This window comes from Microdochium trichocladiopsis (genome assembly GCF_020744255.1).
Source record: "Microdochium trichocladiopsis strain MPI-CAGE-CH-0230 chromosome Unknown B0I36scaffold_3, whole genome shotgun sequence".
Classification (NCBI taxonomy): domain Eukaryota; kingdom Fungi; phylum Ascomycota; class Sordariomycetes; order Xylariales; family Microdochiaceae; genus Microdochium; species Microdochium trichocladiopsis.
In genome coordinates, this window is record NW_025763546.1 from 3,134,352 (window position 1) to 3,154,787 (window position 20,436).

A 20,436-nucleotide genomic window follows, 5' to 3' on the forward strand; every position below is an offset into this window, starting at 1 on the left:
CAAGGCTAAACTGTTGGAGCAGGAACGAAGGAAAAAGACGAGGCTCTTTATATCTGCCCGGCCAAGCGTGGTCTGGTCGGGCCTGCTGGATTTCCCCACGCGCCTCAGCGGGGCCGTCCAGATTGTGGGGCCGCCCGAGGAAGAAAGACGGGAAAAAAGGAAAAAAAGGAAGAGAAATCCTTGGCGCGGTCGGCCGGCTCCGGTGCCCGCCCGGCCCAATGCAACCACAGCCAGGCTCCCCCTTTGAGCTTTGAGGCTGAAGGTGGTGGTGGCCGGCTGGGCAACCCGAAGGTTGGGGTCGGCATGCACCAAGCGAGTCGGCTTCCAGTCCTGTTGCCTCTCAATCTTGACACTCACAGTCTTATCTGTGAGAGAAGGGAGGGACGACTTTTCTGAGTTGAATACGCCAAAATTTTTGGCAATGCAGAGAGACAGACATTCGTTCCTAACGAGACTGGCGCTGTCTCCCAATAGCTCTGGCAAACCTTCCCCCTCTCACTCGTGATGCAGCCAATAGGAGGAGTCTTGCCAGTGGAGGATCACAGGTCGCGCCCTACGACGACCAGCAGTTCAGTGCAAGCTCGACACGCTACCATAGGCTACTGCGGCCAAAGATCCAACTCCTGGAAACTACACTCCGAGAACACGGACCTCGAGTTCCACTCTGTTACGTAATGGCAACTCAACGCCCAGTGCGCTGTCCGGCGGTCTCCCCGGCCATTCGTCATTGCTTTCTTCCTGCATCCTGTCGTTGCGGTGAACAAAGGACTTTCCGTGTCCGTTTCAACAAAGGGCCGGCGTGATGGGATTGGGTCAACATGGCAAAAGCTTGGTCCTTCGAACGCAAATTCGTGCTTGATGGACGGGCACAATCACCATTTGCCGAGTTGTACAGGGATTGGCATGCTTACAGTACCTGGTAACGTGCATAGAAAAGACGGTTTTGCTCTCTGAAACACGCTTCAAGTTGCAGAGACATAACAGAAGGCCTTGTATTTGTGAAGAGTATTCTACCTTATCCTGTGCCTCAACGCCAGAACTACCAAGGGGAATCATGAAACAGGGAAGAGTCCAGGGGAATCATGAATTGTCCCGGAAATTACCATACCATAACGAGCACTTTCTACAACATCGTCCTATCCTTTGTCTACATTACGCGTTCTCCAGGGCTCAATGCTGACGGTTGTTCTGGAACAAATCATAAATGCTCTGATCGCTCGTCTGGTCATAGACGTGGCCGCTGTAGCCAGACACATTGCTAGACCGCTGTGTGTTTCCCTGGTATGTCGGCACCGAGTTGGCGTTCGTCGAGCTCGTCCCATAAGCAGTCGAAGTGCGATTGTTACCCGAAGTCATGCCATACCAGTTTTGTTGTGAGTGGTTGTCGTTCGCGTTTGCCATCTGTTGGTTGCCGTAGCTGCCATAGGTCGACTGATTCGAATTGTAGGTATTGCTGATGCCGGAGTTGCCCTCTGGCATCATATTGTCGACCCCATAGGCAGTCGATGTCTCGTTACTTGGCAGACCGTAGTTGTATGATGTATGGGCTTGTGATGCTGACGACTGTTGTGCCGTCCATCGGTTGTTCGCAGGCTGGCTGTTATTGCGGTCACGGCTTACATATGTCCGGGTCGCTGCAGCCGCACTAGTGGTAGTACTGGGGCTTTTCGAGTATGGGTCTGCCTGTGCACTCGCATATGAAGGTAGCGATAAGCTCGTGGGCGGTGTTTGTTTCGTTGCTTTCGGCTTGTTGCCATATGCAGTGGGCTGGTGAGCCCCATTGCCAGAATTCTGTGGTTTCCAAGAGGACGTATGGTTTTCGGTCCTCGCCTCGTTATATCGTTGGTAGTTGTCCTGCGTCGCTGTGCCTAATGTGTTTGAGGTGCTTGGGTATGCCTGTGAGCCGGTGGCCTGATGTGTTGTTCCGTACACCGACTGCGATGATCCGCGATGTGAATTCGAAGACCCCGGTCCTTGTGATCTGGTAGGCTCCGCAGGCATTGGATTAGGGCTGGTTCGGTATTGAGTGCTGTTGGTCACGGCGCCGGGCTGCCTCGCCGCAGAGGCTTGAGAGTTTGCAGACTGCTGTGGCGGAGCTGCTGGACTGGGAATGGCTGCGGTAGAAGCAGGCTTTCTCGATCTCGGTCTGCTCCCTATCTGCTGCGCAAGCATGGTGGGTGACGGTGTCATGTGCGGACTGCTTTGCGAAAACTGAAGCTTGACGTGGTGGCACAGCCTCCATGTTTGTCGGAGTGCCTTTCTGTCGAGCTCCTGGGCCGCTTGGCAGAGTTCGGCGATGGTCCAACAATCTCGGCGGCGGCACCGGCGTCTGAGTTGTTGGCGGAGATCTAGCCGCACCTGATCGCTTTGGTTGACCAGAGCTCTTCGCAGTTGTGACAGTACTCTGGCGCGGGGTGCCCAAGGCCTGCTGGACGGCATCCAGAGCGGTGGTGAACTCGGGAAGTGGCTGCTGCGGAAAAGCGAGGCGGTCCATTGCCGCTTGGGGCTGCGGGACAGCAGTCATGTTATTGTGTTGCTGGTCATGAGAGTTCAAGCCGGTCGCGTGAGCGTTAGCTCCTACTGAAGAACCATTCGCGGCTTGATCTGGCTCCATCTCCGCCTCTTGATCAGAATGGGCTTCTGCCAGAGTCTTTTCTGACTTGCGGCGAGGCTTGGCTGGAGCATAGAAGCACTGTTCGCCCGGTGTCAACACGCAATTGCTGCATTCTGGCCTCTCCTCCGTACATTTGACTTTTCGTCTCTTGCAGTTGTCACATGCTCCCCGAGTCATCCTAATGCCTGAGGGCTTCAGTGTCGATGTCGTTGTGCCCACCACTCCATTCTCTTCGACATCAACAACGGCCCCGTCTCCAATAGAGACCTTGGTACTGCCGCCATCTTCTGGGGCAGCTTGAGGACCCGACAGGCTGGGGTCAATGTTCGCTGCAGGGATGGGTGCGGCACCTGCCGGAGCTGGACTTGCAGAGTTATTATCCGCGGCGTCGTTCGGGTGAACGATTCGCAAACGTTCAGCTCCATACATGGCGAACATTTCCAAAGACGTCTCTTGTAGTGAAGGAGCCTGGTTTGCGAAAATGTTGAGCTGCTCATTTGACAATGTGGACGGGTTGATGCCTTTGCCTGCCAAAAGCCGAATCGCAGCTTCCCTGCGCCGCTCTGCCTCAGCCGGAGGCACATTGAGCGGTGTGAAGCTAGGAGCAGGCGGCGAAGTCGTCGCCATCGCCATCGCCGTCGCCGGTGCCGTAGTCGTCGTGATTGCCGCTGGACCTGCATGTGCATCTTGAGTGGCTGCGGCGGCTTGTGATGCTGGTGTCGCCTCGCTAGTTGCTTGTGAGTCCAACGGTTTGACTTTTGACTTCCGTGGCTTCTTCTTGCGTGCAGGCGGCTCTTCCCCTTCTAACCCTTCTTCTCCCGCACTTGGTGCCGGTCGTTTCCTCTTCTTCTGTGTGCTCTCCACGCCCTCGGCTAGAGGAGGTCGCTTCGCCTTCGGTGTTCGGTGCGCATTTGCAGCTCCGGTCTTAGCGGAGACTGGTGGAATCGTTGCCGGCGCGAGCAGATCCATAAGTTGAGCGACGGTCTTATGTAGTGGTGTGTGCTCGTACTTGACCACAATCGCACGACTAGCTTTCGAGAAGGCGATCGATAGAGTGCCGCGACAATCGAAAGCCGGGCGTACTACATACATATATGTTAGAAACCGAGCGGCGCGGTCGCAAACCCCGTGAAGTCTGACTAACCGGCATTGACGCTATCAAGCCCTCCAGGGCCACTCCATTCGCCTATCGCAAACTTGCTGGGCGTCTTCGAGGTCGCGCGCGTCCATGCCTGCAAAGACTCCTTGCATATGTATGTAAAAGTCCAGCCTTGCGATGCCCGCCCAACTTCCCGCGCAACCCAGGAGGTGCCGTCCACGGCACCGATCCGGCCAATGATGTGCTTCGCGATCGCCTTCTGCAGCTCCGGGTCATCAGAGGGCTGCTTCTCGATCGCCTCTGCCGCAGTAACCCTCCTTGTCGCGCCGTCGTTCTGTAGCAACATGACCGGGTCGTGTGTCGCGTCGTCGGCGTTTGCGCTGAGGTTGAACATGGCGTGGTACTGAAACTCGCGCGTGACCGAGACGTGCTCGGCGCGCCATTCTGAGCATTTTGCCCGGATCTTGCCGTCGAAATGGCTTTGGAGGTCGTCGACGGAGTGGCAGGCAATGTTGTTGCGGCCGCGAGCATCGCCAGGCAGCCCAAGCTCAAGGAGGGCGTCCATGCTGGGGCGTTTGGCGAACGCAGTCGCAAAGGCTATCACGTCGTCGGCATGACGGTTCCGAAGTCTCTGTGACTTCGAGGCTCGGGACTCTGCTGTCGCGACTTCGTCCCTAAGCGTATGGGCGGTACAAGGCGCAGTTGCGGCAGCCGTGTCGCGATGGCCGAAGCGCTTGCAGAAGTTGTTGGAGACGAGACACAAACACGTGTGGCCGAGTTGACGCCAACCGCGATTGGACGTTGGGAGGGCGGGGGCTACTCCAGAGATGTACCCACAGCGTGGCAGCCCGGGGTGCGGCAAGGCAAGGCTAGCAGCCATGACCAGGCACGCTCCAGGGCTAACAACAGCACCCTGGTCCTTTGCGTAAACCATGGATATATATTCACAGCTTCACGATATCGGCTTCTAAATGGAAGACCTATTTTCTCTGCATTATTCCTATTCTACCGATAAACACATTGACTCCGGTTAAAAGCCGTGCACGAGTACCACGAGCTTGTCAAACAAGGACCCCCAAATCATGGAATCATAATAAGCACCTTCAGGTAAGCACTTACACGCCTAAGGCTGCCACTGCTGTTCATCAACTCAAGTCACCGAACATTGACACAATATCGTTTGCACGAAATGCAAAGGAATTTCGCCTCACATGCCATGTTGCTTTCATTCATAAGACGGTCACTTTTGGTGAAAGATGTTTTACTTTTGTTCGTCTTGTTGGGAAGAATCAAGCCGGCTTCACATGTTCTCCTCTGCCCACTGCTCTACGCGTTCGACCAGGTCCTTTTTTAGACCCTTCGCTTCTATGCCTCGCTCAACCAGCACAGTCTTCAGGTCTGCCACAGTGAGCTTCGATAGTGTGCCATCCTTGTACCGTCTCTTCAGCACTGCATCGTTGCTCACACCACTATCTCCGCCTTTGGAACTTCCTGTCGCCGCTGCCTTGGACTTCTTCGCGCGTGGTGGCTCGTCATCGTCGTCTTGCAGGTCTCTCTTGACGGATTTTCTGTCCTGAATTTGTCCTAGCACGTCATTTGCAGTGGCAGCCCACTCTTGTACTGTCGCAAAGGTCAGATACAATCCTTCGCGTAGGCAACACGGATAGAACTTACTATAGGCGCCACAGCGCTTGTGGATGGCGCGATACTTCGGCACAGTAGCATCGTCGGGTTGCTCGGGCACCTCATCCTCGAGGGCAAGAGCCTGCAGGATTCTGTAGTGCCATTGAAGGGCCGGATTGGGATATTTCGCCGGGTTGTAGCTTGCTGCGGGTAATTGCAGCTGGCGGATAATCGTGTGCATCTTGTTTGCAAGGTCTGGCGTCGTTTTCAGGCGCCCCGTCATGCCTTCTGGTGGTTCTCGGACATCGTCGGCGAAGGGAATTGGAACGAGCCATAGGCCTGCAGGAATAGCCTCAATCCCAGACGGCTCAGCGGAGGGTCCTCTTGATGGCACGATCGCGACGAGTTGAGGGTTGCCGTTCTTCCTGGCGATGTGCCAAGCAATTCCGATCTTGTCGGATTTGAGTAGCTTCGCCCACAGAGCTGAGAACACCCTGGTGGAGCCAACAAAGCCCTCTTCACTCGGGAAGATGAATGTCGACTTCTTCACAGCGTGCCAGAATTTGAGCAGTGACCGGTTCTTGAAACCAATAACTCGTATGACCGCACCTCCAAACTGCTTGATGGAGCCCTGCTCCTCTTCGCTGAAGTATACGTACTCCCCACCGAACTTGTAAGCCTTCTTGACCTCGCCAGTTTCAACTGTGCGAGCGCTGTCTTCCGCGATCCGGGCTGTCTCACCGACAGCTATCTGGGCTTTCTCATCGTCGAGCCAAACATAGCAACTTCTTGCAGGCATTTGTTTTTGAAGAATGATGTAGCCTTTTACGGATATTGTCAAGCCTGGGCCGAGCTCGAAAGGCATGTTTGAGAAGTAGGCACGCTTGGGAGTCTGCTTTGAGTTGATGTTAGAGACCAAAGAGTTCATCAAGGTGATGCCATCGCCCGATGTCGCCTTTGACACTCGATAGGAGCTCGTCTCGTCTGACGTCGGATCTCGGTAGATGATATCCTGCAAGTCATTGTCAGTTTTTTACCCCGAGCTTCAGCAAACTGTCCTTTGCACTGACATCGTAAAATTTGGTCAAGTCAAATTTGTTGTCTCCTCGCGTGATAGCGAAAAGGTCTATTGTCACTCCTAGATCATACAGATCCTTTGCCCGGGTCGCTGCGGCCTCCTTCGATTTCTTGTCATTGGCATGTGGATCATCATTGTCCGTGATGATGAACAGCCGCCGCGAACCAAAGTTGGGCGCTTTCGTCGTGAAGATCTGATTAGCACAGAACAACACGGATGACATGCTGACTTGCTCCTTAGCCGGAACCAGGATCTCGGAGGCTTCCTCGCTATCGTCTTCCAGCAAGGCCTTCAGCGCCTTGACATCCTCGGCAGAAGGGATGTCGAGGTCAGTGTAGACATAGCAGTGCGGGTAGCCCAGTGCACTCTGATGGCCGTCGCCTTCGCGGAACTTGGTCCCCTCCGTGCCAAAGAACATTATGCCCATCATGTCTTTGGGATTGGATATGATGCGCTGCTGCATCAGCTGATTTGCACATTTCAAGGCTGCAAGTACAGCCGAGTCCTTGTCCGCTTTCTTATCGTCTGAGTGAGGCGGGACTTGCAGCATGGAGCTGCTGACGTCTATGGCGAAGATCAAGGCATCTTTCTGAGCTTTGTAGTCCTGGCGACGCTATTAGCAAGTGTCGCAGGCTGGGAGCAACAAGTTTGGTTTCTTACCATCTCGCCCAACTCCTCCTCTTCCTCCTCCTCATCTCTTCTCTCGTACTCAGATCGATCCCCCATTGTGACTGGGTATACCAGATCGTCAAGAGTCCAGCTTTGGAAGAGGGTGTCGGTGTTCAGTGAATAGTGGTCTATCAGCTTATAACCACTCAATTGCAACGATGCAAGCTGTACCGGTAGGAAGAAATGTCTATTTTGTTCACACTTGGGACAGAGATGCCTGGTGATGGTTGTCGCGAATCAGGCAGATGTCGTCACCCCGGCGCGTTTGCCCTGTCGCGTAACTACAGCAGGCAGCCGCGTCCTCATGTGACCTGAAGTGGACTGGGGAAGCGCAGGGCAGACGCTCCCCACAATGCACAATGCCGCTGTCCCCGGAACTGTCCGAAACAGGCCTCGTCTAATTTCCAGTGTCCGGAATTTCACCAAGCACCCCAGTAATGGAGCTAGTTGATCTGCGCGGCGGCCGAGGCGATGCTCAATCGCAAAGAACAATGCTGTCATCGGGGAAAGTTGAGCTCCACCCCGGCCGGCAAAGTCTCATTCCGTGGGCGAGTAGAATTGGCCGGATTTGATCGACCACGACACAAGCAGTGTTCCTGCGACATTCCAATTCTGCTTTCTAGCGCCTTTTTCACACCACGTCTCATTTCTCCGGGCTTGCAGTTTTTCCTTACAAGCTCCGCGCTCATTTCACAGACTCGACCACCACAATGGCGACAATCAGACCATCTGTTCTCCGGCTATCCCGCAGAGCCGCGTCCTCCGCGCTCACGGGGCCGTCAACGCCCATCGCGCCGGCTCTTTCGAGTAAATTCCTCCAGTCTAGATCCTTCGCGACGCCCGTACCGCCAGTGACTCAAAATGCCGTCGGCTCCAAGGGCCCAACCGCCATGGTCTTCCTGAACATGGGTGGTCCCTCGACTGTCGACGAAGTCGGCGACTTCCTCAGTGCTCTCTTTGTAAGTCGCCCAAGACTGATCTCCACGAAAACATGCTAGATCTAGCAAACACTGACAGCATCGTGTGGCATAGGCCGATGGCGACCTCATCCCCCTCGGTCGCTTGCAGAACTACATCGGTCCCATCCTTGGCCGGCGGAGAACACCCAAGATCCAACAGCAGTACTCGGAAATCGGCGGCGGCTCACCGATCCGGAAATGGACCGAGTACCAGAATGCGGAGATGTGCAAGCTCCTAGACAAAATCTCTCCAGAGACAGCGCCGCACAAGCCATACGTGGCCTTCCGCTACGCGCACCCGCTGACCGAGGAGATGTACACGAAGCTGCTGGACGACGGGTTTGGCAACGGCAAGGGCGGAAGAGCTGTGGCCTTTACTCAGTACCCGCAATACTCTTGCTCGACGACAGGAAGCAGTCTCAATGAGCTCTGGAAGTGGCGGCAGCGGATGGAGGGCAAGGCTGGGTCTGGTGCCATCCAGTGGAGTGTCATTGACAGATGGCCCGCGCATCCAGGCTTGGTTGAGGCTTTCGCCTCGAACATCGAGAAGACATTGGAGACGTACCCCGAAGAGCGTCGGAAGGACGTTGTCTTGCTGTTCTCAGCTCACAGTCTGCCCATGTCCGTTGTCAACAGAGGTATGCCGGTCTTATGCTAAGGTCACAGACGAATCAATGCTGACTGCAACTTGTTCTAGGTGATCCTTACCCCGCTGAAGTCGCCGCGACGGTATACGCCGTCATGCAAAGACTCAAGTTCTCCAACCCCTACCGGCTGTGCTGGCAGTCACAGGTTGGCCCTCAACCCTGGCTGGGCCCGCAGACACAGATGTCTGTCGAAGAGTATGTCAAGAAGGGCCAAACGGATTTGGCATTGATCCCGATCGCCTTCACGTCCGACCACATTGAAACGCTGTACGAACTGGACAAGGAAGTCATTGGGGAGTCGGGCCACGCAGACACCATCAAGCGCGTGGAGAGCCTGAACGGCAACCCCATCTTCATCGAGGCTCTGGCGGACCTGGCCAAAACACATCTGCAGAGCGGTGTTGCGTGCTCGTACCAGATGGGCTTGCGATGTCCTGGCTGCAAGAGCGAGCGCTGCGCCGAGTCAAAGAAGTTCTTTGCCGGCCCTGAAAACGCGTTTGCCGTTTGAGGAGCGGCAAACATATTGTAACATTAGCTCGATACCACTTTTGCAAGGATTAGAACAAAAGATTCAGATTTGCGTTGCCCTTCTGAACGCGTTGGGCTCAATGTCCACGGCCAATGCACGTTAAGCAAGTGTATGCCGGAGTTAGAGGCCTTCGGATGTCCGTCTTGGCCTGCAGCCTTCACAGCCAGCCACGTTGCAGGACCTCGGAACGGGCGTAAGCTTGTGCAGACTGGACCCCACTTGCCGGGTCCAACGCCCCGGTCTCGCAGGCTTCGTTGGTTGTGCGGAGTCCACGGAGCAGCTGCAGCTCCACGAGATGACTCCGTCATCGATCCATGCTCTGTCGTCCCTGGGCCGGAACTCTTCTGAAAATCAATACGTGCCCTATGATTCAGACAGTCACGCTATGTCGCGGAATGAAAAGTGCTTGATAATCAAGGTTCGCACCTGAACACAAGGGAGACCTGGTACAGCACCGATGCCGGCCAGAGCAGGCTGGAGCTTGTACCTTAGGCTTGTGATTGTTCAGGACAAGGTTTCTTTCTTGGTGTCAAAGCCGTCGTGCAAACAATCCAATCCACTATCAGTATTGAACAGCTTGTCTGGGCTTGTTGTGTTGCCAGATGGACACATGGCAGTTTTCCACGTCGTGTACCAATGAGAGCATGCCGAGGCATGAGACATTGACCAGACCGGGAGCAACGCAACTTGTGTTGTCCCTGGTCTTTGGTGGTTGTTGTTTTAGTTTGATGATGCGGCCGATGCGGATGAGTGACCACCAACCGCTGCTCTTCACTGGTGGCGATAAGCACTCTAAGTACGCTTCGTGGTGTCCGAGCCAGTAGCGAGAGGGGCTTGTCTCGCACACAGATCCTGACATGGAGAAAACAAAGAAGTCGATGACTCGGGTACCTCTGTTGGGAGGGCGCAAGATATGCCCCTAGCCAGGACTAAGACGCCCGACGCGGCGGAACTAAGGCGGGTGGTCCGAAGCTCTCCACATCCACTCTTGCTTGCTTTTCAATCATCAGGGAGAGTGGAGGAGGAAGAAGAAGAAGCTGGCTGGGCCGATCCCTGCTCTGTGCCTCTCCACGCGCACGCCGACGTGGGGCCCTGCCTGCCTGTCGACGAAGCTTGACGAGCTGCCAAATGGGATTCCCAGATAACGATTCCGGCCCACCACCAGAATAGAAGGAACGCCCCGAAGCCTGCTGCCCTCCCTGCCATTGATGCCACGCCCGCATCGCCCGCGCGTCAGGATTACCCAATCCATCCGAGTTTCACATCTGCGACTCGCCCGGCTGGCTGCGCTCTGTCTTCCCTGGACAACTCCCAAAACCTCTACTCGATCAACCTCTGTGGTCTGCTCACGCGCTCCCTGCTTCCCGCCCGGTGTGTGCATCTACGCAGGGCGATTGTGAGCACCAGCTTGCGAGAGCAGCAACAAACGCCGCCGCTGCCGGACATTCCGTTCGCCCCCCACGCTCTTGTCCCAGCTTCCAGTATCCAGCCGCCTGGCCAACTCCGGCTTCCTTGTCTCGGGCCAAAGAATGTGAAAGGAAGCGCTCCAAGTCTTACATTCTCGTTATCCACCAGATCAGGGGCTGTAGCACAGTGCTCTGCTGTACTCATTTCCAAATCTGGCTCCGTGGACGACCTACCTGTATCAACAACTTAACTTCACTGAGCTCCGCGCCTGCTCTATTTCACCCCGTCCGTCTTCCATAACTCACGCTCCGCATCGTGCATCACAACGTCATCTGCCATGACAATTTCAAAGCCATCGGCGGGCCATGACGGCTCACTTATCACGGGGGTCAACTCAGTCCGCGGGAATCGCAACTCGATGGACCAAAACGAGTCAGCGCCATTGCTCGGCGCTGCTGCAGAAGAGCAGCCGAGACCACGGACCGGCAGCTATCCGGGTTCCGAGGACTTTGACGATCTTCCCTGGCATAGGCGTCCTACTGTTAGTTATCGCCTCCAGCGAATGACCGGCCATGGCCTTGACTTATGCGTAGCCCGACTAACCGGTTGCTTCCTCTAGGTCTTATGGCTTGTCGGCCCGTTCTTGCTCTTCACGTTGGCATTTGGAGGCGTCATCGTGCCCAAGCTCAATCTGTAAGCCAATATCTTCGGCGCGTCATGCAGCACTATAGCGTGCAGTACATCCACACGGGCTAATCTCAGCCCACGGCTTGCAGCATTGTCGATCTTGTGTGCCACCAGTACTATGCCGAGCGACAAGCTACATCCCCAGCTGCTCCTTTCGGCGAAGAGCCAGCCAAGGATTTGTGCCACAGTGCCGGGGTGCAGAAAAAGGTTGCGCAGTTCACCTTGATCCTGCAAGTTCTCACTGGGCTGTGCAGTGCTATCAGTGCCCCCAAGCTCGGCGCCCTCTCGGACCGTTATGGCCGTGTGCGCCTCCTGGTCGTTACGTCTTGTGGCGGTATACTTAACGAGGTCATCACCATCATGGCAGCCAAGTTCCCGAACGTGGTCGACTACCGGTGGCTGATCCTGGGTGCCTTCTTTGATGGCATTTGCGGGTCTTTTACTGCCGGCAGCATCTTGACGAATGCCTACGCAAGTGACTGCAGTCCCCCCTCGAAGAGGGGCGTCTATATCGGCTACCTGCAAGCCTGTCTCTTCGGGGGTCTGGCATTTGGACCTCTGATTGCTGCTTATTTCGTCAAATGGACAGGCTCTCTCCTGTCGATCTTCTATGTCACTCTAGGGTGCCACATTATCTTTGCTACCTTCATATGGTTCTTTGTACCGGAATCCTTGTCTCTCAAGCGCCAACTACTTGCCAGGGACAAGCATAGGGCGGATAAGGAAGAAGCCGTCCGACGATACGGGTCTGCGTGGACGCCCGCAAGCCTGGTCGAGACACCTGAATCCCTCTCTGGCCATATCGACAATGCGGCCGCGGCTCGTTCTGCCAGCCTGGCTTCTTCCCTCTGGCTGCCCGGTTGGCTTGCGCTGAATCCCTTCGCGCCATTACGTGCACTTGCGCCGCGGGGCCGGGAGAACGGAAAGGTTCGCCGCAACCTCATTCTTCTGACTGCAATCGATGCGATCTTGTTGTCGACAGCTTTTGGAGCCGGTACCGTCATTGTGCTTTACACCGAGTTCATGTTTGATTGGGGCACGCTTGAAGCTGGCCGCTTCATCTCGGCAACAAGCATGATCCGGGTGTTGGTTCTCCTTGGACTTGTGCCTGCGCTTAACTACGTCTTCCGCGTCAGACCCTTGAGACAGCGTCGTCTCGAAAACAACAACATTCACGTCATGGAGACGAATGCTGGCGCCGACAATCTTGACTTGTGGATGCTGCGAGCCGCGCTTGTTAGCGACTGTTTGGGTATCTTTGGCTACATCATATCACGGCGACCCGAGTTCTTTGTGCTCAGTGGCTTCGTGGCATCGATCGGTGGCTTGGGAAGTGCCACGATCCAGGGTGCAATCACAAAGCATGTGCCTTCGGAACGGGTTGGCGCCCTTCTAGGTGCCATCGGTCTCGTCCATTCGCTAGGGAGGGTCACGGCGCCCATCGTCTTCAACGGTCTGTATGCGGCGACGGTTGAGACGTTCCCTCAGGCATTGTTTGTGCTCCTGCTGGCCTTGTTCGTGCTTGCGCTGTTCGTCTCCTTCTTTGTGCGGCCATTTGGTAAGCTTGATGACACCCCAGTCTCTATGGCCCAGAATCTTACTGACCGGGTCTCTCTAGTTCATCTCAAGGAAGACGGTTACGCATCCGTGCCTTCAGTACTGGTCGACGAGGACAACCATGTCACAGAATACCTCTCTGTTGCTATTGCGGTCGAGGAGCAGGAGAGCGAGACGCTTCCCCATATCGACAGGTAGAGTCGTCGTGTATCTCGTTTTATTATTAGATGGCGGTGCATGGGGGTGGAACGAACTACTCATCTGCATTTTTATTTATTTATTTTTTAAGTCATTCAGGACATTTCCAGGTTTTGCATGTATACATTACTTTGCACAAGATACTCGATGGTTGGTAGAAGCATTAGTGCAGATCTCTTGTTCCATAGGCGTCGCTCGCCAACCTTAAGCATTCAGGGTTCGTTAAGTCTAGAGGGCTGGGCCACATTCACGTAGACCGAAGTATTGAGTGTCAAGAGCCAAGATCCACATGATGATCCAACGATTAACCCATCAGACCATGGGCCCCGGCTTGGTGCTTCTTCTCATCTTACAATGTTTGCTGCGTGTAATTTCGCGTAAGGATGACGTCTGTTTGTTTTGCTTGCGATGCGGGCAGCGGCCCAACAAACAGCAAAGTCGCCGCTGGTCGGTCCCCCTTGTCTGGGAGGAAGAGGACCGCGTCATGCAAATCCGCTAAAACGCGTAAAGATCGCTGTGCGATCCGCCATAGCGAGGTTCTACTGCAAGGTGCAGCGGTCTCGCAGGAGAGGGTTTCAGAGGGGCAGGCGCTTTCCCCGGGCGGCCTGGGCTGGGGCTGTGACGCAGCATGCCCCAAGGGCCTTTTAGGTTCGCGACCTCCACCAACCCTAGCGCGCGTCTCGTGGTAAACACTTCACTTTCTTGAACGCTTTCAAGCACAAAGCACGAAAGCATACTTGTTGGGAATAACAAGATACACCAAATCCAAAGGTACACATATGTAGGCCTAGTGTGACCTCTCAAGTCTACCAGAAACCCCGCAATACTCAGACGACAATGCCTACAGCGCAGTCACAAGTGAGCACCTCTCTCTAGCTTGGCTAGTCCCCGCCGACGCGCGGAGCCCGACTTACACGCGCCTCCCGTGCTTCCTCCCGGCTATGCGCCACGACGATTACTCCGTGTCTCTTCAGGATGCGATACTGATCAAGGACGGCAGAAATCACGCGTGCCGCTTGGCGACGCAAGCGCCAGAACGAACCAAGATGTCTCTGGTGTCGCAACTCCTGGCCTCAAGCCCCCACACCAGGCCCAGAAGACCATGTCGTGGGAAGAGGCCGAAAAGGCCGCCATGGCGGTTTTCAACGCGGAGCAGCCAGCCAGTAAAGACGTGCCTCGGAACCCCCAGTCTGAACAGAGCCAGATGAATGGTGCCCAGCAGGATGCTGCAAAGGCCAAACCAGCCGCGGCGGAGAAGACGAAGAAGAGGAAGTCGAGCAGCAGCACAGGCGCATCCACAGACACGGGCAGTGCCGCGAGCAAAAAGCGCAAGGCCGAGCAGTCGCTGGAGGAGGACATTGCCAACTACACCCAGGACCTGAACGACCGATTCGACCCCGACGGCCCGTGGGGGCCCATGGACGAGAGCTGCCAGAAGGTGCGGGGCCGACTGACCAGGCTCTTCGATAACGACATCATGACCAAGACGGCCTTCTGCGATGCGATCGGGGTCAGCAGCCACTCCCTGCGGGGGTTCCTCACCAACAAAGGCACCATGGGCGGACAGGGCAGTTCGACCTACGACAACGCGTGGGTGTGGTTCAAGCAGCGGGAGCTGGCGGGCCTGAAGATGCCCGACGCCAAGAGGCGCAAGCAGAAGATTGCCGACCAGCAGGCAAAGGACAAGGGGACCGCGACGCCGAGTGGCAAGGCGCCTGCCAAGGACCTCGGCCTGCCCGACATCAGCGACATTGAGCTCCCGGGAGAGGGTGGGGACGTCGTGGCGTGCTTTGACAACTGCGACGAGGTGCGTCGCAAGATCAACGCGCACATGAAGATCCCCGGTGTCACGGCGGCGCAGTTCTGCCGGGATCTGTTCGCACAGTTGAGCGAGCCGGAGACCGGGGCGATCCAGAGCTCGACGCTGACCCGGTTCCGCAACGCCAAGGGCCCCGTCGCGGGGGCCAAGTCGATCGTGTACTACACCGCGTACGTGTACTTTGAGAAGCTTCGCATCGCGCAGGGCAGGCCCAAGACGGAGCACCGCAAGAGGATGGAGGAGGCTTGGGGGGTCAGTGGCATGCGGCGTGATGCGGACGACAACACTCGGTAAGTTTGCTTCCACGTCCTGAGAAATGCCAGACAAGGGTGGTGTTTGAGTTTGCTGTTGCCCTTGAAATGTACCTCCTCGACTGATGTAGTGCTGACGCCCCTGCTAGGTTCTTGACCTGTGGCAACGAGCGGCCATGGGTTGATGAGTTTGGAAAGTTCCATTTCGGCCACAGATGAAGCCTGCGATGCTTGCGGGAAAAGAACTTGGATTTCGGGACGTGGCGTTTAGATTTTTTGGGTTTGTTTCTTCTTCATGGGAAGAACAGGTGCCAATGGCGCAATCTGTGTACTATAATCATTGGATGGTAAAGTTTGGGTTTCCATTGTGAGCTTATATTTTTCATTGTGTCAGTGCACGTGGCAGGCGAAGTATCTGCAATAAGGTTGAATCCCCGCGATGACAGAAAGCGTTGACGGCGTAGTGTGGGTTTTGGCTGACAATGGAACTGTTACGTCATACGGGCGCAACGCACCCCTTGCGCTAATGCAACCTCACCTTAATCCGACCCGGCGACAAAGACAAGGGTCCCTCCGAAGCGTGCTGATCTGCTTTCCCAGCATCCTACATAGATCTGACCACCACTCGCCCCCCATTGCCTGATTTTCTGTACATAAGTTAAACCAAAGGCCATGCAATGATAATACGAGGCACCCCGCTACGGCCGTCCTTCTTTGCCGTCACCACCACGCCTGTCACTCGCCGCACCACCACCCCTCTACTTCCTCCCAAAGTACGCGCAGTAGAGGTAGTCTTTCCAGTCCCTCCTCCTCCTCACTGGCAGCAGCAGCAGCAGCGCCGCACAATGGGCGGCACAACCACTAGCACTCCAACAGGGCCGATCCGCTTCGGCCCGTTCGAGGTCACGACCCAGGTCTTCCTGACGACCCCGCACTCGTTCGCCCTCGTCAACCTCAAGCCCCTGCTGCCGGGCCACGTCCTCGTGTGTCCGCACGCGCCGCACCAGCGGCTCACGGACCTGTCGCTGCCCGAGGTGACGGACCTGTTTGACACGGTCCGCAGGGTCCAGCACATGCTGGCGCGGCATTACTTTCGACCCCCCGGCGGGAGCGGCGGCGGTAGTGATTCTGGTGCTGGTGGTCCTGCTGGTGCTCGTGGTCCCGTGGCGTCGCCGCACGACGGCTCGTTCAACATTGCCATCCAGGACGGCGCCGACGCCGGCCAGACCGTGCCCCATCTCCACGTCCACGTGATCCCGCGCATCCCCGGGGAGACGGCCAAGGACGGCACCACGCTCGGGGACGCGATATACGAGGACATGGCCGGGGAGAAGGGCAACGTCGGCGGCGCGCTGTGGGATCGGAGGAATGGCGTCGGCGTCAACAGTGACGATGACGGTGACCGCGATGGCCATGGCAGCAGGCCCAGACCCGGCGGGGCGTTTGCCAGGATAGAGGACGCGAACCGCATGGCGCGGACCATGGAGGACATGGAGAAGGAGGCCGGCCTGTTCAGGAGGGTGCTGGCTAGCATGGAGAGTGAAGAAGAGCAGGTAGCCAGGTGACAAAAGACCTAGATGATTGCCAAGCGAGATGCAGTTCTACACAGGACGAGGTGGGAGGTGCGGCAGACAATTTCCGCAGGGTGGTTGATGTACATAAAGGAAACGAGACCGGGCTTGTCTATGATATCTGCATACTCTGCCCTTGCTGTATGCAAGCATTAACGGGCAGGCAGCGAGACTGCTCCAGCCTCATTCACCTTCGTCACCAATCGACACGTCTCAGACATAACGTCGCTGCGACAAGTACAATACACGCCAAGAGTGATATTAATTCTTCTATTCGTGATCACATTAGGCTCGCGAAGCATTGTCGATCCAACACCATGGCTGCCTGCCTAGAAGCCCCTCATCAGTTCGTCCAACAACAGCGGCTTCCGCACCGCGTTGTTCATGCCCTCGTGAAAAGTGACCCATATCTTGGTCTCCTGGCCCTCGTCTGCATTTCCATTGCTCCTCTTGGCATCACCATTGCCATTCGCCTCCTGCAGGGAAGCGCGCTCCTCGGTCTTGATGACCCGCCCGAAAAAGTCTTTCTTGACCTTGTCAAGTACAGGAAGTACCACTTTGGCATTCTCTTTGGGCATAATGACTGCTCCATCCGTGTCGAAGAAGACGTTGTCACCAGCTCCTGGATTGCCGGCCTTGAACCTTGCCTGTCGAGCTGTCCGTTCACGGAGCGCCTTAGTCCTGCGCAATTCCTGATCTAGAACCTGGCGCACGGCGTATCGTGTTGGTGCATGCGTCCCGTGCATGACGGCTGCCGACGTCTCAAATGTAGCCAGCATGTCGAGATCACTAAAACGAGATACCTGTTAGTGCCAAAGGTGTTCCGACATTTCGAAGTCAAGGGCCACTTACGGTTCCATTCGGTAAACCCATTGGCTGCCCCTCGTTGTGTTAGGATCCGTTTCGATCTTTCCCTGTTGCAGCTCGATCCCAACGTCGGCCAGAGTCTCAGCGGCACGCCGGACCATGGCTCGCTCCGATTCTTTCCTGACAGTGGCTGTGCCAGAGCCACTCCCACCAACAGTCACAGGCTTCACGTCTGGGGATACGAGCCGGATTAAGTAAGGCATAAAGTCCATAGAGACATCCTCGGGGCTCCTGAATGACCGCATCAGTGTCGGCTGGAGCTGGCTCTGTATTGCCTGCAGCATGGAACGGTTCGTTTTCTCTGCCTCGCGCGCTTCAAAGTCCGCACGGGGGCCAGAAAACGGCAGCGGTGGCTCGTCGTCATCGTCCATGTTCTTGTCGTAACCTGCATTTGACCTCTTGATTGGCATCGCAAACAAGTGATGGCAAGCAAGTACAGGCTGTGTAAGATACGGGGCCAGCTCCCAGTCTTGGCTACCATAAACCTTCGACGTGCATTGATCGTGGAAATGCATCCAGTCATACGCTTGATCCGGCTTGGTCAGGAAAGAGTCGTCGTTGAACTCGCGGTTAGGATATTCGAGGAAGACGTCAGTGAGGATACGATCTGCATCGCCTCCAGTCTCAATCATCTCGCGCAGTCGTTCCATGCCGTACTTCTTCTGCTGCTCGAGAAAGCCGAGCTGCTCTTGTGGTTGTTCACCAGCATGTTTCGAGGCTGGCGCCACAACGGCGATGTTCTTCTTGGGAAAACCGGCCCCTAATTGAAATATGCGGGCGACCACATCCTTGGTGTTGCCTCGACCGATCCCCCGCGCGCCTCCGCCGCCATGAGCGAGTTCCCGGACGATGTTCTGCTCGACCCATTGGCGGGTAAGCGACAACGGCCCCTTCAGACTGGCGGCACGGAGCCGCCCGGCGACCCATTCGCCAACCACCATGATTCCTCGCAGGTCGCCCTCGGCGGTGCTTTCTGCGCCCTTCTTGGCATCAATGCCACTAGTCATTCCCCAGGCGGCCTCGCACACCTTTCTCGCGGCATCCTTCTCGCAAGGAATCCCTTCTTTCTCGAAGACGCCCTTCAGACGGGTGACCACGGCATCGATCGTCGGTTTGCCGGTGTAGACTATCTCTGCAAGGTTTGATTGTCGAAGTGGCCGGAGAGATGGATGGTATATGTCGTTGCAAATCAGGATCAGAGGCCGCATCTGTCTGAAATCGTCCGTCTTCTTTTTCCTCTTGTTCATGTTCTGAGTCGTGCCTTGCCCGGAAGCATTCTTCTCGCCAGTTGTGATCAGATCCATCAGGGCCTTGATAAATCCACCCTCGCCCGAGCCTCCTGAGCCAGACACTACTCCGTCTACCTCGTCGATAACAACGCATACGGGTCGAGCGATTCTCGGTTGTTCTCCTGGTTTGTGCTTGGTGTGCTGTACGTTCTTGACCGTCTCCGTGCCCAGGACGGTCCTGACCTGGTTGTTCACAACATCCTTGCTGCGGTCGTCGCTTGCATTGATCTCGAGGACTTCATACCCAGCTTGACGGGCGCAAACATGCGCAAGAGTGGTCTTGCCGAGACCCGGAGGCCCTGTCAACATTAGGATCTTCCTGTGTGGCTTCTCCTCTTCCTCTTGGCCCTGACCTTGCTTCCTCGTCGCGGACTTAGGTTTTGAGGCTCGAGGAAATACAAGAGGGTCCCATCGCTTGAGCCACCGGAGCACGTTCCTATTGGTGTAATCGTCCCCTACAAGGTCGCCAAATGTTCGGGCACGATATTTCTCCGTCCACAGGAGCGACTTTTTCGGCCTCGCGCTGTCTTCAACCGATGGCATGGGTGCGTCCGTGTCCTCTACACTCTTTGGAGCTTTTTGCTCTTTCGCTGCTTGAAGAAGCTCGTGAATATCAATGCCGTAATAACTTCGCTTTGCGCGGCCCTCCTTGGTTTTCGATCGGGCTGCAATCATGCTCTCGTATGCGACATTCACAGTCGGTTGCCGTTGCTTGACCTCCAGTGATTGGCCAGAGCATGTTGTGATCTTGTGCGATCTGCTAGCCCCTTTAGCTGGCCGCCTCGCAAACACAGAACCCAAGCTGGACAATTGTGTGCCGAGTTCCTGTGGTGCAGCTGGTGTTGGCAAGGGCGGTAATGCCGTGTCACAGATCGCGGGCTGAGGCTCTTCATGGGGCTCTTCTGTTGTCGTTAACGGAGAGAGCCGGCCCGGTATTTGCGTGGTCGCAAGCCGACTGGGGCTCTCCAGCATCCGCCGTTTCGCGGCTGGCTCTGTCGGATCATGAACATCTTGATTTTCTTCGTCCGAGTCGTCGTCGAGTAGGAAACCAGCTTTTGTTCGAGGTCGAGGCTGCTTCGTCTTCGTTGGCGAATTTGGTCGCTTTGAGCTCGTCAATGGCAAGGAGCTAGACGGATAGACTAAGGGAGAAGACGCAGATGGCATGATGGGCGGGTTTTCGTGATGACTCGGTCGGGAAGGCCGTCGATTAAAGTCAGCACATGTCGAAGCACAAGGGAATTACACGAAGGTGTGTCGTTGGAGTGGTTGCGGCGTGCGGTATAGCTGTTGACATTGATGAGTGTATGCAGTAGTGTTTAATGCAGCGACCGGGGACGTGTAAGTGGAAACGCGTGTTGGGACGCGTCCCGCGTTGAGTGCAAGCGCATGGAGGGGCTCGCTCCGAACATGTGGGTCAGGGCCCATTGTAGCACTCAGATATTACTCAGGTTCTATTAGCTGCCGAGTTCAGTTGGGCATGTTAAGTCTGCAAATAGACCAGCCCGTCGCGACGGCGGGTCATGCTCGAGAGAACGAAAAGAAAAAAAAAGGAAAGGCAAAAGAACAACGACG

At 55.9% G+C, this 20,436-nt stretch overlaps 7 protein-coding genes across 7 annotated transcripts; 4 read left to right on the top strand and 3 right to left on the bottom strand.

The window, feature by feature from the left end:
* Window positions 1-1,170: 1,170 nt before the first annotated feature.
* Window positions 1,171-4,278, bottom strand: B0I36DRAFT_360902 (uncharacterized protein; the record flags this gene model as incomplete). Its single annotated transcript, XM_046158407.1, has 3 exons — window positions 1,171-2,279; window positions 2,404-3,696; window positions 3,759-4,278. 3 exons carry the CDS (start codon window positions 4,276-4,278, stop codon window positions 1,171-1,173), a joined length of 2,922 nt encoding a protein of 973 aa, XP_046015650.1.
* Window positions 4,279-4,809: 531 nt separating this feature from the next.
* B0I36DRAFT_318591 (SPOC like C-terminal domain-containing protein) lies at window positions 4,810-7,387 on the bottom strand. The gene is made up of 4 exons (XM_046153314.1): window positions 7,075-7,387; window positions 6,407-7,018; window positions 5,388-6,348; window positions 4,810-5,333 (listed from the first exon to the last, which is right to left on the bottom strand). Exons 1-4 carry the CDS (start codon window positions 7,138-7,140, stop codon window positions 5,014-5,016), a joined length of 1,959 nt encoding a protein of 652 aa, XP_046015651.1. The 5' UTR covers window positions 7,141-7,387; the 3' UTR covers window positions 4,810-5,013.
* A 198-nt stretch (window positions 7,388-7,585) lies between these two features.
* B0I36DRAFT_264722 (uncharacterized protein) lies at window positions 7,586-9,452 on the top strand. The gene is made up of 3 exons (XM_046151190.1): window positions 7,586-8,042; window positions 8,116-8,680; window positions 8,740-9,452. Exons 1-3 carry the CDS (start codon window positions 7,794-7,796, stop codon window positions 9,195-9,197), a joined length of 1,272 nt encoding a protein of 423 aa, XP_046015652.1. The 5' UTR covers window positions 7,586-7,793; the 3' UTR covers window positions 9,198-9,452.
* Window positions 9,453-10,790: 1,338 nt separating this feature from the next.
* B0I36DRAFT_94008 (major facilitator superfamily transporter) lies at window positions 10,791-13,419 on the top strand. The gene is made up of 4 exons (XM_046163622.1): window positions 10,791-11,166; window positions 11,245-11,318; window positions 11,402-12,870; window positions 12,931-13,419. The coding sequence occupies exons 1-4, from the start codon at window positions 10,963-10,965 to the stop codon at window positions 13,065-13,067; spliced, it is 1,884 nt and encodes a 627-aa protein (XP_046015653.1). The 5' UTR covers window positions 10,791-10,962; the 3' UTR covers window positions 13,068-13,419.
* Window positions 13,420-13,743: 324 nt separating this feature from the next.
* Window positions 13,744-15,633, top strand: B0I36DRAFT_318596 (uncharacterized protein). The gene is made up of 3 exons (XM_046153315.1): window positions 13,744-13,925; window positions 14,068-15,176; window positions 15,287-15,633. Exons 1-3 carry the CDS (start codon window positions 13,905-13,907, stop codon window positions 15,354-15,356), a joined length of 1,200 nt encoding a protein of 399 aa, XP_046015654.1. The 5' UTR covers window positions 13,744-13,904; the 3' UTR covers window positions 15,357-15,633.
* Window positions 15,634-15,696: 63 nt separating this feature from the next.
* B0I36DRAFT_318599 (HIT-like domain-containing protein) lies at window positions 15,697-16,941 on the top strand. The gene has a single exon (XM_046153316.1). The coding sequence runs from the start codon at window positions 15,815-15,817 to the stop codon at window positions 16,700-16,702; it is 888 nt and encodes a 295-aa protein (XP_046015655.1). The 5' UTR covers window positions 15,697-15,814; the 3' UTR covers window positions 16,703-16,941.
* Window positions 16,942-16,957: 16 nt separating this feature from the next.
* On the bottom strand, window positions 16,958-20,158 carry B0I36DRAFT_382244 (uncharacterized protein). The gene is made up of 2 exons (XM_046160904.1): window positions 17,561-20,158; window positions 16,958-17,497 (listed from the first exon to the last, which is right to left on the bottom strand). The coding sequence occupies exons 1-2, from the start codon at window positions 20,026-20,028 to the stop codon at window positions 17,038-17,040; spliced, it is 2,928 nt and encodes a 975-aa protein (XP_046015656.1). The 5' UTR covers window positions 20,029-20,158; the 3' UTR covers window positions 16,958-17,037.
* Between the last annotated feature and the right edge of the window lie 278 nt (window positions 20,159-20,436).

Coding starts and splice junctions, on each gene's coding strand:
- B0I36DRAFT_318591 (XM_046153314.1), bottom strand. CDS start 7,140: ATGGGGGATCGATCTGAGTACGAGAGAAGAGATGAGGAGGAGGAAGAG. Junction 7,019..7,074: donor AGGAGGAGTTGGGCGAGATG/GTAAGAAACCAA, acceptor TAGCGTCGCCAG/GACTACAAAGCTCAGAAAGA. Junction 6,349..6,406: donor ACTTGACCAAATTTTACGAT/GTCAGTGCAAAG, acceptor AATGACTTGCAG/GATATCATCTACCGAGATCC.
- B0I36DRAFT_264722 (XM_046151190.1), top strand. CDS start 7,794: ATGGCGACAATCAGACCATCTGTTCTCCGGCTATCCCGCAGAGCCGCG. Junction 8,043..8,115: donor ACTTCCTCAGTGCTCTCTTT/GTAAGTCGCCCA, acceptor CGTGTGGCATAG/GCCGATGGCGACCTCATCCC. Junction 8,681..8,739: donor CATGTCCGTTGTCAACAGAG/GTATGCCGGTCT, acceptor AACTTGTTCTAG/GTGATCCTTACCCCGCTGAA.
- B0I36DRAFT_94008 (XM_046163622.1), top strand. CDS start 10,963: ATGACAATTTCAAAGCCATCGGCGGGCCATGACGGCTCACTTATCACG. Junction 11,319..11,401: donor ATCGTGCCCAAGCTCAATCT/GTAAGCCAATAT, acceptor CACGGCTTGCAG/CATTGTCGATCTTGTGTGCC. Junction 12,871..12,930: donor CTTCTTTGTGCGGCCATTTG/GTAAGCTTGATG, acceptor GGGTCTCTCTAG/TTCATCTCAAGGAAGACGGT.
- B0I36DRAFT_318596 (XM_046153315.1), top strand. CDS start 13,905: ATGCCTACAGCGCAGTCACAA. Junction 13,926..14,067: donor TGCCTACAGCGCAGTCACAA/GTGAGCACCTCT, acceptor CAAGGACGGCAG/AAATCACGCGTGCCGCTTGG. Junction 15,177..15,286: donor GATGCGGACGACAACACTCG/GTAAGTTTGCTT, acceptor CGCCCCTGCTAG/GTTCTTGACCTGTGGCAACG.
- B0I36DRAFT_318599 (XM_046153316.1), top strand. CDS start 15,815: ATGATAATACGAGGCACCCCGCTACGGCCGTCCTTCTTTGCCGTCACC.
- B0I36DRAFT_382244 (XM_046160904.1), bottom strand. CDS start 20,028: ATGCCATCTGCGTCTTCTCCCTTAGTCTATCCGTCTAGCTCCTTGCCA. Junction 17,498..17,560: donor TGGGTTTACCGAATGGAACC/GTAAGTGGCCCT, acceptor ATCTCGTTTTAG/TGATCTCGACATGCTGGCTA.